General features: G+C 39.8%; 2 protein-coding genes across 2 annotated transcripts in view; one reads left to right on the top strand and one right to left on the bottom strand.

Annotated features, from left to right (window-relative positions):
• The window catches only part of LOC105154174 (uncharacterized), a 39,018-nt gene extending 28,126 nt beyond the window's left edge, over nt 1-10,892 (bottom strand). The window contains exon 1 of the mRNA XM_011069520.2: nt 10,537-10,892. Coding sequence (XP_011067822.1) covers nt 10,537-10,606 — 70 coding nt within the window. The 5' untranslated portion in view covers nt 10,607-10,892. The remainder of the gene's footprint in view (nt 1-10,536) is intronic.
• Nucleotides 10,893-11,162: 270 nt separating this feature from the next.
• Nucleotides 11,163-12,571, top strand: part of LOC105154175 (uncharacterized) — a 217,939-nt gene continuing 216,530 nt past the window's right edge. Inside the window, exon 1 of the mRNA XM_011069523.2 lies at nt 11,163-11,720. Coding sequence (XP_011067825.2) covers nt 11,369-11,720 — 352 coding nt within the window. The 5' untranslated portion in view covers nt 11,163-11,368. The remainder of the gene's footprint in view (nt 11,721-12,571) is intronic.

Consider the following 12,571-nt stretch of genomic DNA (forward strand, 5'->3'; position numbering starts at 1 on the left):
TGTAATAACTATTAGCGTCATAGCTACACAAATTATAGGATGAAAAAGTTTGGCCACAAAATTTTGTGTTTATCAAATCATTAGTAACGTATATTAAAAAAAATAAATTTTGGAATGTATCTTATATTAAATATTTACCAAAATCATTATTAACGTTCAAAATGTTTATCTTTAGCCACTAATTTTGAGAAGCTTCAGGAACGCATCAACGCTGCAACGATGGCCGCGTATAATTTTAAATTCTCTCAAGCATCGGGTAGTACAGCGATCTTTAATTCACTAATGAAAATCTTTTTGTACAGATTTTTTTTGATATTTAATAAGAAATGTAACTTCTAGTTTGTTTTTTTAAGTATATATTACTTTATCCATACAACAGATTTTCAAGGAACGTTCAGAAGGTATCCCTTGAAAAATGTATAAGTATTGGAAGATGATTTGGTAAACGATAAAACTTTTTTATAGTCAAAATGACAACACTTAGATTTGAACATTTTTTTGGTGTAAAGTTTTTTTAGCATTTAATAAGATGTAACTGACACTTCAGAGTTTGTTGTTTTTAAATATACATTATTACTTATACGTTATAACAAACTGACATTATTTATTGCTAATTATAAAATATTCAGTATCAGAATTATTAACGGTAATCCGGAAAAAATGATTTGCTAAACACACGAAATTTTGTGGCCAAACTTTTTTGTCACCCGATAAATTTGTTGCGACTTGCGATCTCGTAATACAAGAAAATCCGACATATGTATATCGGATCTCATAGATAGAAGAAAAAGGAAGAAAGGAAGGAAGAAAAGAGGAGGAATTGCGCATTCGTTGCTTATTATTTTATCTGCTCACTCGCTCGCGCTATACTTGCTCCACGACCGTGCACGCTGTTTTCCCTGCTCAAGCACACAAATATTGGAATTTCCCGTGTAATAAGGGCTCAACTGAGGAAAAGAATCTGCTAAAGTCAGCCATCCGTGTACGAATGGATACGCGTTGCGAGAATACAATGCAAACGTCTCGAAAATGGCGTAAGTCAAAATTACAGCAAACGATGTAAAAGAGGAAAATGATGCAGAAAATAAAAGGTAAATCGATTTCTCAAGTATGCAATATGAGCGACAAAAAGGGGTAATTACGCGTTTTATTGGCAGATATCATCAAATGCTTCGTATAAAATTACACAGTATAACATGTAATTATTTAGTAATATAACGTTTAGTTCCAATGACCTTGACTTTGACATATTTCTCCTTTACTTCAAAAGTGACACAATTCTAAAAAGATTGAATTTCTCAGAAAAGAGGAAAAATCCTCTTTCAACTTGGCAGAAAATTATAACATAATAATATCGGTAAGAGGAACATATTCCTGACAAGATTAAATGTCATTTTTGTCATGTTCGTTTCACAATCCTAAAAGACCTGTCTTTTTTAAGGTATATTATTATACAATTTTTTAGTAGTTAGAAGTTAAGTTAGTTTACTTTTAATATTGACACAGGATAATGTTTACTTAATTCATTCGTGATAGTAATTCGAAAATTACGTTTTCTTTATTTATGATACTTTTGAAGTAAGAAGCGATATGCTGCCAATATTATGATTCGATGATATTTGCCTAATTGTAAGTAACAATCGCAAGATTTTAAATCGCGCTTATCGTTTATTAAAAGTTACTAAATGAAATAAATCAAACATCTTTGATATTATAAAGGAATTGAACTTTATCTAGCATTATAATTTGAATACTATTGTACACAAAGATGGGAATTATTTGAAATAGATGCATTCAAAATACATTTTTTCAGAAACTATTTACATTTCCATTTAAATGGTTTTTACAACCTATTTTCTATTTGAAATACATTTATACGTTGGCACTAATAGTTTTAGTAAACTAGTGATTAACATCGCACGCAACGATATCCATCAAGTATATAGCTTTTTTAAACAGTCTATGGACTCCATTGGAGTCCTCATCGCTCATTGTGCTGTAACTGTTAGACCATTATGAGAATTAACTCATGTCCGTATTAATCATGTCTTGTGTGGTGTCAGCCACACAACTACTTTCCTATTTTAAATAGATCCGGACTTTATTTTGACCATCTCTGATTGTACATTGTTTGCATATTTGTATATTAAGTAAATATCTGAATAAGAGAGGAGCTCCATCATGGGCGAAAATCGGAGCGTAATTCGAATAAGTCAAATATAAAAGGAGAGTAATAGATTTTAAACGAAGCTTCTAGAAGGCGGAAATTGAAACAATGAAACGTAAATACCTTTTTTTACATTTTCTTTGTTTCAATTTTCATCACTTAAAAGCTTCGATTACGCTTCTGTTACATTTCTCCTCTCCTTTTACATTTGACTTACGTTCCAATTTTTATTTTCTATCCAAGGATTCCGAATCTGTTCTCCATCGGAGAAAAAAAGTCTAATCTATTAATTACTCACTCGGATAATGGTATGAGTAGAAAGAAGGCATGATTACGCGTTTCATCAGTGGCTTTAGTCGAATCCGGACGCTTCGTATAACATTACACGATATAACGCTTCCTGACAAGCGTAAAAAGTGATAAAACGCGATCGAGTTGCCGTAATTAATCACAGCGTAGCACCGCGAACAGCGGGATGCCCGGGTAAGTACATAATTTTGACATGCCACGATGATAATGCTTTCCGATAGATTTGCTTCGCGTATGTAATTAATGGCCCGCGAAAAGGAACAAGTTACGCCACGCAATACCTCATCACTGTCTATGAACGAGAATCTCGAATTATAGACAGACAAAACATCCGCGCAATAATAATTATTGTATATTCGATGCTTCATGTATGAATCTTTATTCTCTACTTGTTGAGGAAGAAGCTTGATTGCAAAATGTTTTTACACGATTTCGTAGACTTTTTGGAGGTCTTAAATATCGCTCGACAAATATCGCATATGAAAATACTACAGTATAGGCGTACATTATTTTTTTTTATAGATGATAGGGTAGGGTGGAGTTATTCCATCAATTTATTTCAACTTTAAAGTCATATGAAAATTAGCAGAAAAAATGTCTCGCATACTCAATTATTTTACTTATTACTGAACATAATGTAACCTCTTGTAAACATAAAAATTAATTTATGTTATACAACAGAGAAAAATAACATAAATATCTTAACTAATATAAAATGTATATGTATCCAAATTAATGGGATATGTTATTCTTATTAAGAAGAATCTTAAAAAAAAAAACGAATAATGTAAGAAAATAATTCACATTATCACAGATAATTTTTGCACTATTTTTTTAAAACTCTAATGAACATTCAATATAATTTTTATTATGAAATTCGCTCATGTCCAAAAATTATGGCTTAAATATATAAAGATTTTACTATTGAAATATCCATAGAATTATATATTTATTCGATTACAAAATCTTCAAAATATGGTAGCAAACCATTTCCTTTTGCGGTAACGTGCTTACAATAACATTATTCAAACACAACTGCTTCTTAAAAATGTAAGCACAATCTTCAAAATAAAATGTTAAATACATGCTGTTCAAATATATATGTTAAATATATGTTTAAAAATACAAATGTTATTACTAGTCGAAAAAGTCGTATGAATGAAAAAAAAAATAATCCACCCTATCCTATAAATTCAAGCATGTCTCAAGATATATTTTCTTTTTTATGACGCTTGAAAATTCAATTTTAAGATTGAATAATTTTCCGCTGTCGTTTCATTTTATTGCGCTTAACCGCAGTGTCGAGATGCCAAAAAAAGTAACTTAAATCAAGACTCATAATATGAGCATGAGCTGGAACAGCGACTATAAAATTATATGTTTACATCACAAAAAGTAGAAAACGTCTGCGAGGGGACACGTAAATGCGGGAGTGTTAATCATTCGTGCAAATGGGCGTGTTAAACGGTAACATGCACTCCTTATCTGGGGCATCACAATATTTTTTCGCGGTTTCCGCGCTCAAATAATATGAAATTAGAGGTAGCGGGGATAGGACAGAATGTCCGGACAGATAAAAGAATTTACTACCTTCTGGAGGCAAATTGTCCGAGCCGTAAAATAAACCCGAAAACTGGAAAAAAATACGCAAAAAGTGCAGTCGCGTCGCGAGTCAAGCGTTAAGCGCGTGTGTCACGCGCCATATTGTCGAGCACAGAGAGCGAGGATCGAACTGGAAAACGGACACACATCCATGATATATCATATCTCTTTTCTCTTTTCATTTATATATATATATATATATATATGTATATATATATATATGTGTGTGGATATATATTATTGATTCTTAAATATTCTGAAAGATTTTAAGGAGTGTTTTTCACATTTTAATTCAAGACGAAAACTCCACATGACTTGGTTTATATTCGAAATGACTTAGTTTCAAAGATGCTGCACTAGATGTTAAAGTTGAAGGAAAAATTTCGTTTTTTCCAAAAATCTTGTAAATTGTGTAAATTTCAAAGACATGAAAGCTCATCTTTTTGGGGCCATACATTATTTTTTTATTCCACTTAGGAGGATTTGATGAATAAACAGGTATCTCTTTGAAGCCATTTCGGATATATAGTCATATGAACTTTTCGTCTTGAATTAATGCGAGAAATCACTTCTTGAAGTCTTAAAATACTTAACCATCCTACATACATTATACATACATTCATAGCTCCTTTAATTGAACAAATAAATCAATTTAAGCTCTAATGAATAAATCAATAAATAATAAAAGCCTTTCAAAGCCAACACAAGTTAACGTGTATATAAATATTCTTTATTAAATGTGGCAAAAAAAAAATATATATACGTTTCTTTTAATTGAATAAGAAAAAAGAAAGAAAAAAAATTAAAGTATGTTTTTTGTTTGTGTTTCCGTTCTCCTTTTGCAAGAAAGTAAAAAAAAATTACAATTTCTGAGCGATATACATGTATTTATATTTACTTCTTTTTATTTATTTACGGTCATATCGCAAACCCGCGCGGCGCATGCGGAGAGAGTGATGAGCAGAATTACCCCGACAAGTGATTCTGTTTATTTTAACGACGCGCAGGGGCTCTCGCTTTAAAACTGGCCGCATGCGAAACAGCGCGTCTGCGATACACATACGTTTCTCACGAACAACAAAAAAAATAATATGCGCTCGCTTTGTTATCTTCCGACAACGGCGAGTATGGCGACGTGCGTGATCACGTACCGCGGAGATTCGAGATTATGAGACAATTATTAAACAAAGCCCGTCCTCTCTCTCTCTCTCTCCTGTCTACGACATCCGTTATCGATTTATGCGACCGTCACCTTTGGATAAAGCAAATAAAAAGAATATAGATGGGAAAATTCATTCAGCACGAGAAATGAAGATTATCGCAGCTGAACAAGATTTTACATCGATAATAGTATAAAATTTAATCTTATCGAGTTTCGAATAAAGTCAGATTCATCTATAACAGAAAATGGATTAAATTAAATAAATGAATTTATTAATCAATTCTCTCTCTCTTAAACTTGATGGAACTGAGCTTTTACAAGAGCTTTTATAAGAGCTTTTATAAGGGTATCGCGCGCGCGGTGTTGGCGTGAAATTACAAAAATCCGTGTAATCCATGAATCAATTTCTATTTTTTTTTTTTTTTTTTGTATAATATTTTGGAAAAGTCCCCTCTCTGCATCGAATTCTGCAGCACCGAGAAGAATGACGAGACATTCGTGTGACAAGCTAATAAATCTCGTCAGAACATAATTAAGTTTGCCGAACGTTTTATATATTAAATTATGCGCGACGTTGCGCGCGGAACGCGCGATAAAAAATGTAGTATCTTTGATTACTGTTTTGCATGGAGATTCGCCAGTGCGGGAGGAGGGGGAGGAGCAGACGAGACGAGACGAGACGAGAGGGGAGAAGAGCGGAGAGAGAGAGAGAGAGAGAGAGAGTGTGCGTGGTATTGTTTTATTTAAACGAAGAGCCATAGCCGTACAGAGCCCCCGCCGTTCGCCTGGCTTTATTGGAAATTGAGCCAATTATGGTACTTGGGTTAACGATCCATTGTAATATAGTTTCGCGAACGCTATCCCGAACAAAATCCTCGTACGAGAGACGTCGTAACGTAGATTACTTCCACGTAGAAGTCGCACCGCGCGACGGTGGAAAAGTGTCCTCGACGAGACACTTGACCGTCGTCATTGTCGTGTTCGAAGGAAAGGAAACCGCCGCGCTACGCCGCACCGGCCGCGAAGTGACGACGATAAGCGAGAAGTCGTGTTCTTTCGGCTTGGACCGAACGCGAGGCGAGCCGCGATAGCGCGCGTTAACTCTCAGCTCCACACACACACACACACACACACACATTTTGCCATCGGGGTTTTGGTTCCACGCCGCGATCGCGGTTCAAAGTTCAAACTCGATTTAACTTTGAAATCGGGTCCGCTCGCGTTGACCGGTCGATGGCCAAGTGCCTGCATCGACGCTCCTTCACGAGTGTCCCGAGTATTTGGGCTCTTTAATTGTCGTACCGCGATATTGGTCGTCCTGACGTTTTTACGCAACGTCGCCCGCTCGAGCTAATGCCAGGCGAGTTTATGTGTTTAACGAGGCGCACGCGGGGGTTAAACGCATGGCTTGCTTTTTTCTTTCCCCCCCCCCTCTCTCTCTCTCTCTCTCTCTCTCTTTCTCTCTTTCCGCCGCCACTGTACGAATGAAATTTCCACGATTCGCTTTGGTATGAAATACTTTGAATAATTCGTGACGCTTGTTGGCTAGAGGATGCAAATGCGGGCTATTTTTTTTTCGACTATCGTCGTTATTTTAGGCTCGCCGCTACGTGGATTTCAGAGGGGATTTCGTAAATGGTCGTTTTCTCCGCGCGAGCGGAGAATGCTTCGTGGTGGATTTGAGGGTAAAATGTAATATTTGACGGTTAATTTATAAATATTCGATTTCCGCTCTCGGTAGTATACGAAATTAAGAGGATTGGATCGTTGTAATAAATAACAGATGTCCTGTCATTTTGACTCGAGAATATCGTATTCCATATATAGTTTTATATATGTATATATTTATGATATTCCATTTTTTACGATGAAATATTAGTGTCGTTCTGCCAAATTAGACTCGTTCGACTTTCATCTTTAAAATAGTTATCAAGAGGTGGGAGATATTTTCTTCCATGTGAACATACCCGATATGTAAATTTCAGAATGTATAATGTAGCGAAAACATTTGTACGAATAGCCTAGTCATCCGATAACCGACCACGCGTATCATCGAAAAGTGTGCGCAGCCGCGATATGTTAATTCTCGCAAACACGATAATAATAATTTGCAAACGCGCGGTTCGAATACGCAGATCGGCGCGCTTCAAGATAATAATATATAACCTCGGCACATATATGCATATTGCAAATAAAGCAAGATATACGACAAGTGGCCGGTTAGAAATAACATGTATTTTCAGTCAAATGAATATTTATAATATATTAAATTAACATGCGTATTTTATTCATTTGTCTTACGTTTCGAAACACACATTATTTTTATGCTATTCGTTCACTTACGCATAAATTATGTTATTTCAATACCAAGAAATGTTGAATATCAATTTAACGTCACTCAAAAAAAAAAAAATGATCTTGCTGTTGTAGCGAAAATTTTATCTATAATAAATACGAAGAATTAATTAAAATAGATAAATTTCTAGCAAATACTACGATATTGGATATATATCGCATATAATCATATAGATGATCGAGATAGAATTTAGATTTGTGCTATAAATTCTATGCGTATGACGCGTGATTTTCTATCGGATACAAAAAACAAATGATAATTCTAGCTGGAACAGCGAAATATTTTTTTGCGTGGCATAAATTCAAATAACGCTATCACATTATGTTGAATTAATATATGGATTAAAAATTCAACATAATAATTTTAATGTCAAGAACCGGTTTTAACACAAAACACCGGTTTTCTGTATAATGACATTCTCGGAAATCTTAATTACCTTTGTACGAACGTCACGTGACAATGCGCATTTAGCAGCCGACCGGCTGGTAAGACCCGCTAAATCGCGGGTTTATTCCGGCCTGCACGACCGATGTATAGTTGCGAGCTGAAGGGGGTAATTTCCGAACGATAATCGCTGTTTGAAGCTGTCGATCGTCCCATTACCTCTGCCCTCGTCCATCGATTTACAAACGATTAGAGTTACCTTCCGCAAACTCACCGTTGCATATACGCGAAGATGCAGTCGCGATCGTATCGAGTGTTTTAATTAAATATGAGATGGTACTAAATTTTCGTGCGACGCACGCTAAAAATATAAGCGTCAAAAGAGAATGAGGTTAAAGTGGCGGACTAATTTCAACGTTGAGAGAGCAGTCGTGAGTTCGATGAACGATGAACGACGAACGACGAACGGAAGGCTGAAAATGGCCATGGGGGAGATTTTGTAATTTCTTTAGTGACAATCTCGGAATTTTGTTTATGGCGATCGATGCGTACGGCGAAGCGTGGTTGAAAGGGCAATTCCCGAACGACAATGGTTTGTTCGAAGCCACCACCGACCGTTCCATTATCTCGACCGATTCGCAAACAGTAGTTATACACTCCACAAACTCACTATTTCATAGGTAAAGACGGCTACCGTGCCTCTCGCGATCGCACGGCGAATGTTTTAATTAAGTACGAACTTAAAACAAAGTTTCGTCATGGATACTAAAAATGCGCTCGATACCAGACGCAGAGGGGGAGGGAAGGAGGAGGAGAAGTTAAATCAACGAACTAATTTCAAAGCGAAACACACCGCGGTCCGGCTTCGATTGGACGATATAATGCGAAGGAAAAAAGGTCCGGATTCGTTCGAGGGAGAATAGATTCGGTGATTTTTCTGGCTGACTGTTATTCCAATTTATTCGAGCTGAACGAAAATAATAATTCGCCAACTCGTCGCTATGTAAACCGAGACGCAACCGTTTTAAATTCCATTTGATTCTTCGAGATTCTCTCTCTCTCTCTCTCTCTCTCTCTCTCTCTCTCTGTCGATAACTTGAATGTAATTCAATTATATATCGACTCGCGAATTTTTGTTTATCGCGGATCGAAGAGGTCTCTCGGTATTTTCGTACGCGACTAGATATTGTTATTCCCGGCGCTTTGCATGGATATACATAAATGCATGGCGCGCTTTGTGTACTAGCTTTTATTCGCCTAGCTTTTATTCTTCTGGTTTTTATTCTTCCATGTCACGTTGCATTTTGCCGCGCGCGAGCAAGCTAGACGAGCCGTGCACAAGGTATGCATTTGTTGTCGATGTATACATGTACATTCGGTGCTTCTCCGTCGACGATTTAATCGGACGATTTGAAGATAATTGTGAAATTGACGTCGGGCATTAGCGGATACGTTAATTTACTAATTCACTTGTCGTATAATAAATGCCGCCGATACGATACGTTGCGTCGCATTGAAATTATTTTTTTCCAACGGCAGGTACTTTAACTCGCAAATCAGAAGCGATTCATGCTATTGAACTTGGACAAACAATCAAAATATGCCTGGCACGTCAAATGCGCGTACGCATGTCGAAAAATGGATTTCGATGTCTCTTACGAGGGCTTTATTCATGTAGATTCGGTTATTGTCATGCCAACGTTGATTCGCAATAGTAACTACATTTCCTCTCTACGATTAGAGATATTATGCTTGTAATGAAATCTTATGCAGTCCCATTGAAAGTTATTTAAACCGTATGATGTAATTCTCCAATTTGTATATTTCTACATCCTTTATGGGGAAATACAATTCAATACTGGACAATTTAATAGATATTGAAAGGTACAAAAACTGAAGTAGGTATCCGAAAATGTAACAGACTAGATACAGATTTGTAAAGAATTTTATCGTATTATCAAAATAATTATGTATAGGACGTTCATTCAAGCTGGTGTCCGAATGTCAATTTTTTTTACAGATAGTTCATCATGCTCGAATTCCCTACATAATTATTAGATATTTGAGCCAAGTTTTTAAATATTTAAGCAAAAGCGTTCCGTCTCTGGATACATATAATATATGATTATTTATTTTGAATATTAAAATCGTTGAACTCTTGATACTCAAAATAAATATTAATGAATTTCCGATATTATATTTTTGTAAAGGATATTTGAAAATTTTTTCGCGATTAAAATTGTTCATCATATATCATATCATTCCTATTAATTATTGTTCGATACTTGCACGATTGACTACTATTTTCTCTCTCTCTCTCTCTCTCTCTCTCACGTTGCTCTTTCGTAAATTTCGACGCTAAGAATCCACTCCGAGACTTTAATGGGACGTCACTTTATTTGATTGTAAAACTTGTACACGCTTATCTGAGAAGAACGGAGAGTACCGCTTTGGCGTCAGAATATACTTGACGCGACAAATCCATCTCTCTCAATCCGCGTCTCGGTGTGTAATATATTGTACTTTATCTGTGAAGAAATATGACCGATCGCGTACCTGAATGGATCAGCAACGACGACAATACGAGGAGCCGGGGCAGTAGGACGGCGAAGGCCGCGCGCAACATCCTCGCTCCCGCGAGTGATCCTGATTCTCCGAGATCGCCGGGAACGCTCCGCGACGATGATGCGCTCGGCGCTCGGCGCTCGGCGCGCGGCGCGGCGCAGCGCAGCGCGGCGCAGCGCAACACGACGGCGGCAGGTGAAGGAGACCGACCTATCTCCCAACTCCCGCGACCGTCGTCACTGGCGACGAGTTATCATCGCTCTTCACACAGGACGGATGGGAGAAGAGGGAAGGACCGAGACCACAATGTGATCCTGGTAAACACTCGGTCGCGGTGAACTCGTACGCGCGCTTTTTTATACTTTTTCCCCCCCCCCTCCCCCCCCTCCCACCCCCCAAACGTATCGAATGCGTTGGAGAAGAGTCGCCGGTGGGAAATCGATCTTTCCACGTTGGCCAGTCGAGCGAACTAAAGAGAACACGCGCGCAAGAAGATGCACGCGGCTTCCCACTCGCGCGCGTAAACGTGAATTGCGTCGGTAAAATCCAAAGAGTATACGATGCTGACAGCGGCGAGTTGTGACGGCAGCGACGAGTGTTTCAAGTACTTGCGGCGACTCGTGGTGACACGCGACACATAATTTTCTCCACGGCCGCCCCTTGACTAATTGAAAATCTATATACGGCTGCGTTACACGGGTTTCCACCTTCCGCGGAAAGCAGTCGGTACTGCGGCATCGGCACCGGAGGAGGACGAGGCACCGAGGCGCGCGTGAGAGAGGGTTGGTGCGGCGAGCCAAGAGGGACGGGGGTGCGCACACCGATGTATGAGGGAAAGGGAGAGGAGAGAGACAGAGGAGGAGAGGGAGAGAAAGAGAGAGAGAGAGAGAGACGCGACAAAGTCGAAGAGGTGGTAGCGAACGGCAGTGCTGTTGCTGCTGCTGCTGCTAGTGCTACTGCTACTGCTACTGCTACTGCTGCTGCTGCTGCTGCTGCTGCTGCTGTTGCTGCTGGTACCGCTGCTGAGTGTGGTGCTGGTGGTGGTAGAGGTGATGGCAGTGGTTCTGGCGGTGGTGGTGGTTGTGCCGATGGTGGCGGCGGCGCTCGAGGAGGGCGGAAGACCACCTGGCTGGCAGCGCGGGGTAGAAAGAGCGTGAGAAGGATGGAACGATCAGGTAGAGGTCGAGGGGGGGTTTGGGAGAGCAGGAAGAGGAGAAGGACGGAGGGAGAGAGGGCAGGGTGAGTGAGTTCGAGTTGCTTCCTGGGCGACTGCGCTGTTCTCCAAGTCGATGATCGCTGCAAAATCTTCCATCTCTCTCTTTCTAGCGCGAGGACCGCCTCACCCCCACCCCCTTCTCTCCCTCTCTCTCTCTCTCTCGATGCGTTACTCGTATGTACGCGCGCATTTCTCACTTCCACGCTCGGCGAGAGTATGCGTTTGTCGTATACGCGTATATACATGTGTGTGTGCGTGTGTAAGTGCAATGTACGCGAAAGAGGATGGCGGGAGCGCGCGCTCGCGCGTCCGTGCGGGCGCTAACGAAATTGGCGAAATACGCTCCGCTCGGAGGAGCGCGGACGGAAGCTGCCGTCCGTCCCTCTCGGACTCGTGGCGTCCGGCGTATCGCGTCGTCGTCGTCTCACTTTCGACCGCATCGCGCCGTGCCGCGCTGCACCGCACCACCACGATCTCGGGTCTCTCAGCTGCGGGAAAAACGGTCGGCGGACGAGAGGATAACGCGGAAGTTAGTTGGCGATCGTCCGGGGCGATCTTCCGTACATCGGGCTTAATCCTGTGGCCCGGTAATAGGATCGACCGGCGATCCCTTGGGGAGTATCCGGCGCGACTCTCGAGATTTTCGAATTTATGGGGGAATTGCGGGCGTACGTACGCTTCTTGGACGCCGCCGTATGGAATATGCTCCTCGCCATAAATCCGAAATTCCGAGTGGCCCGAACGACGTCCATTGTTGGGCCGGAGAGTGTAAGGAGAGTCCGTCGTCCCGCGATTGTCCTGCAAGACCGC

The sequence above is a fragment of the Acromyrmex echinatior genome, chromosome 7, assembly GCF_024713525.1.
Source record: "Acromyrmex echinatior isolate Ae372 chromosome 7, ASM2471352v2, whole genome shotgun sequence".
In the NCBI taxonomy this organism is placed as follows: Eukaryota; Metazoa; Arthropoda; class Insecta; order Hymenoptera; family Formicidae; genus Acromyrmex; species Acromyrmex echinatior.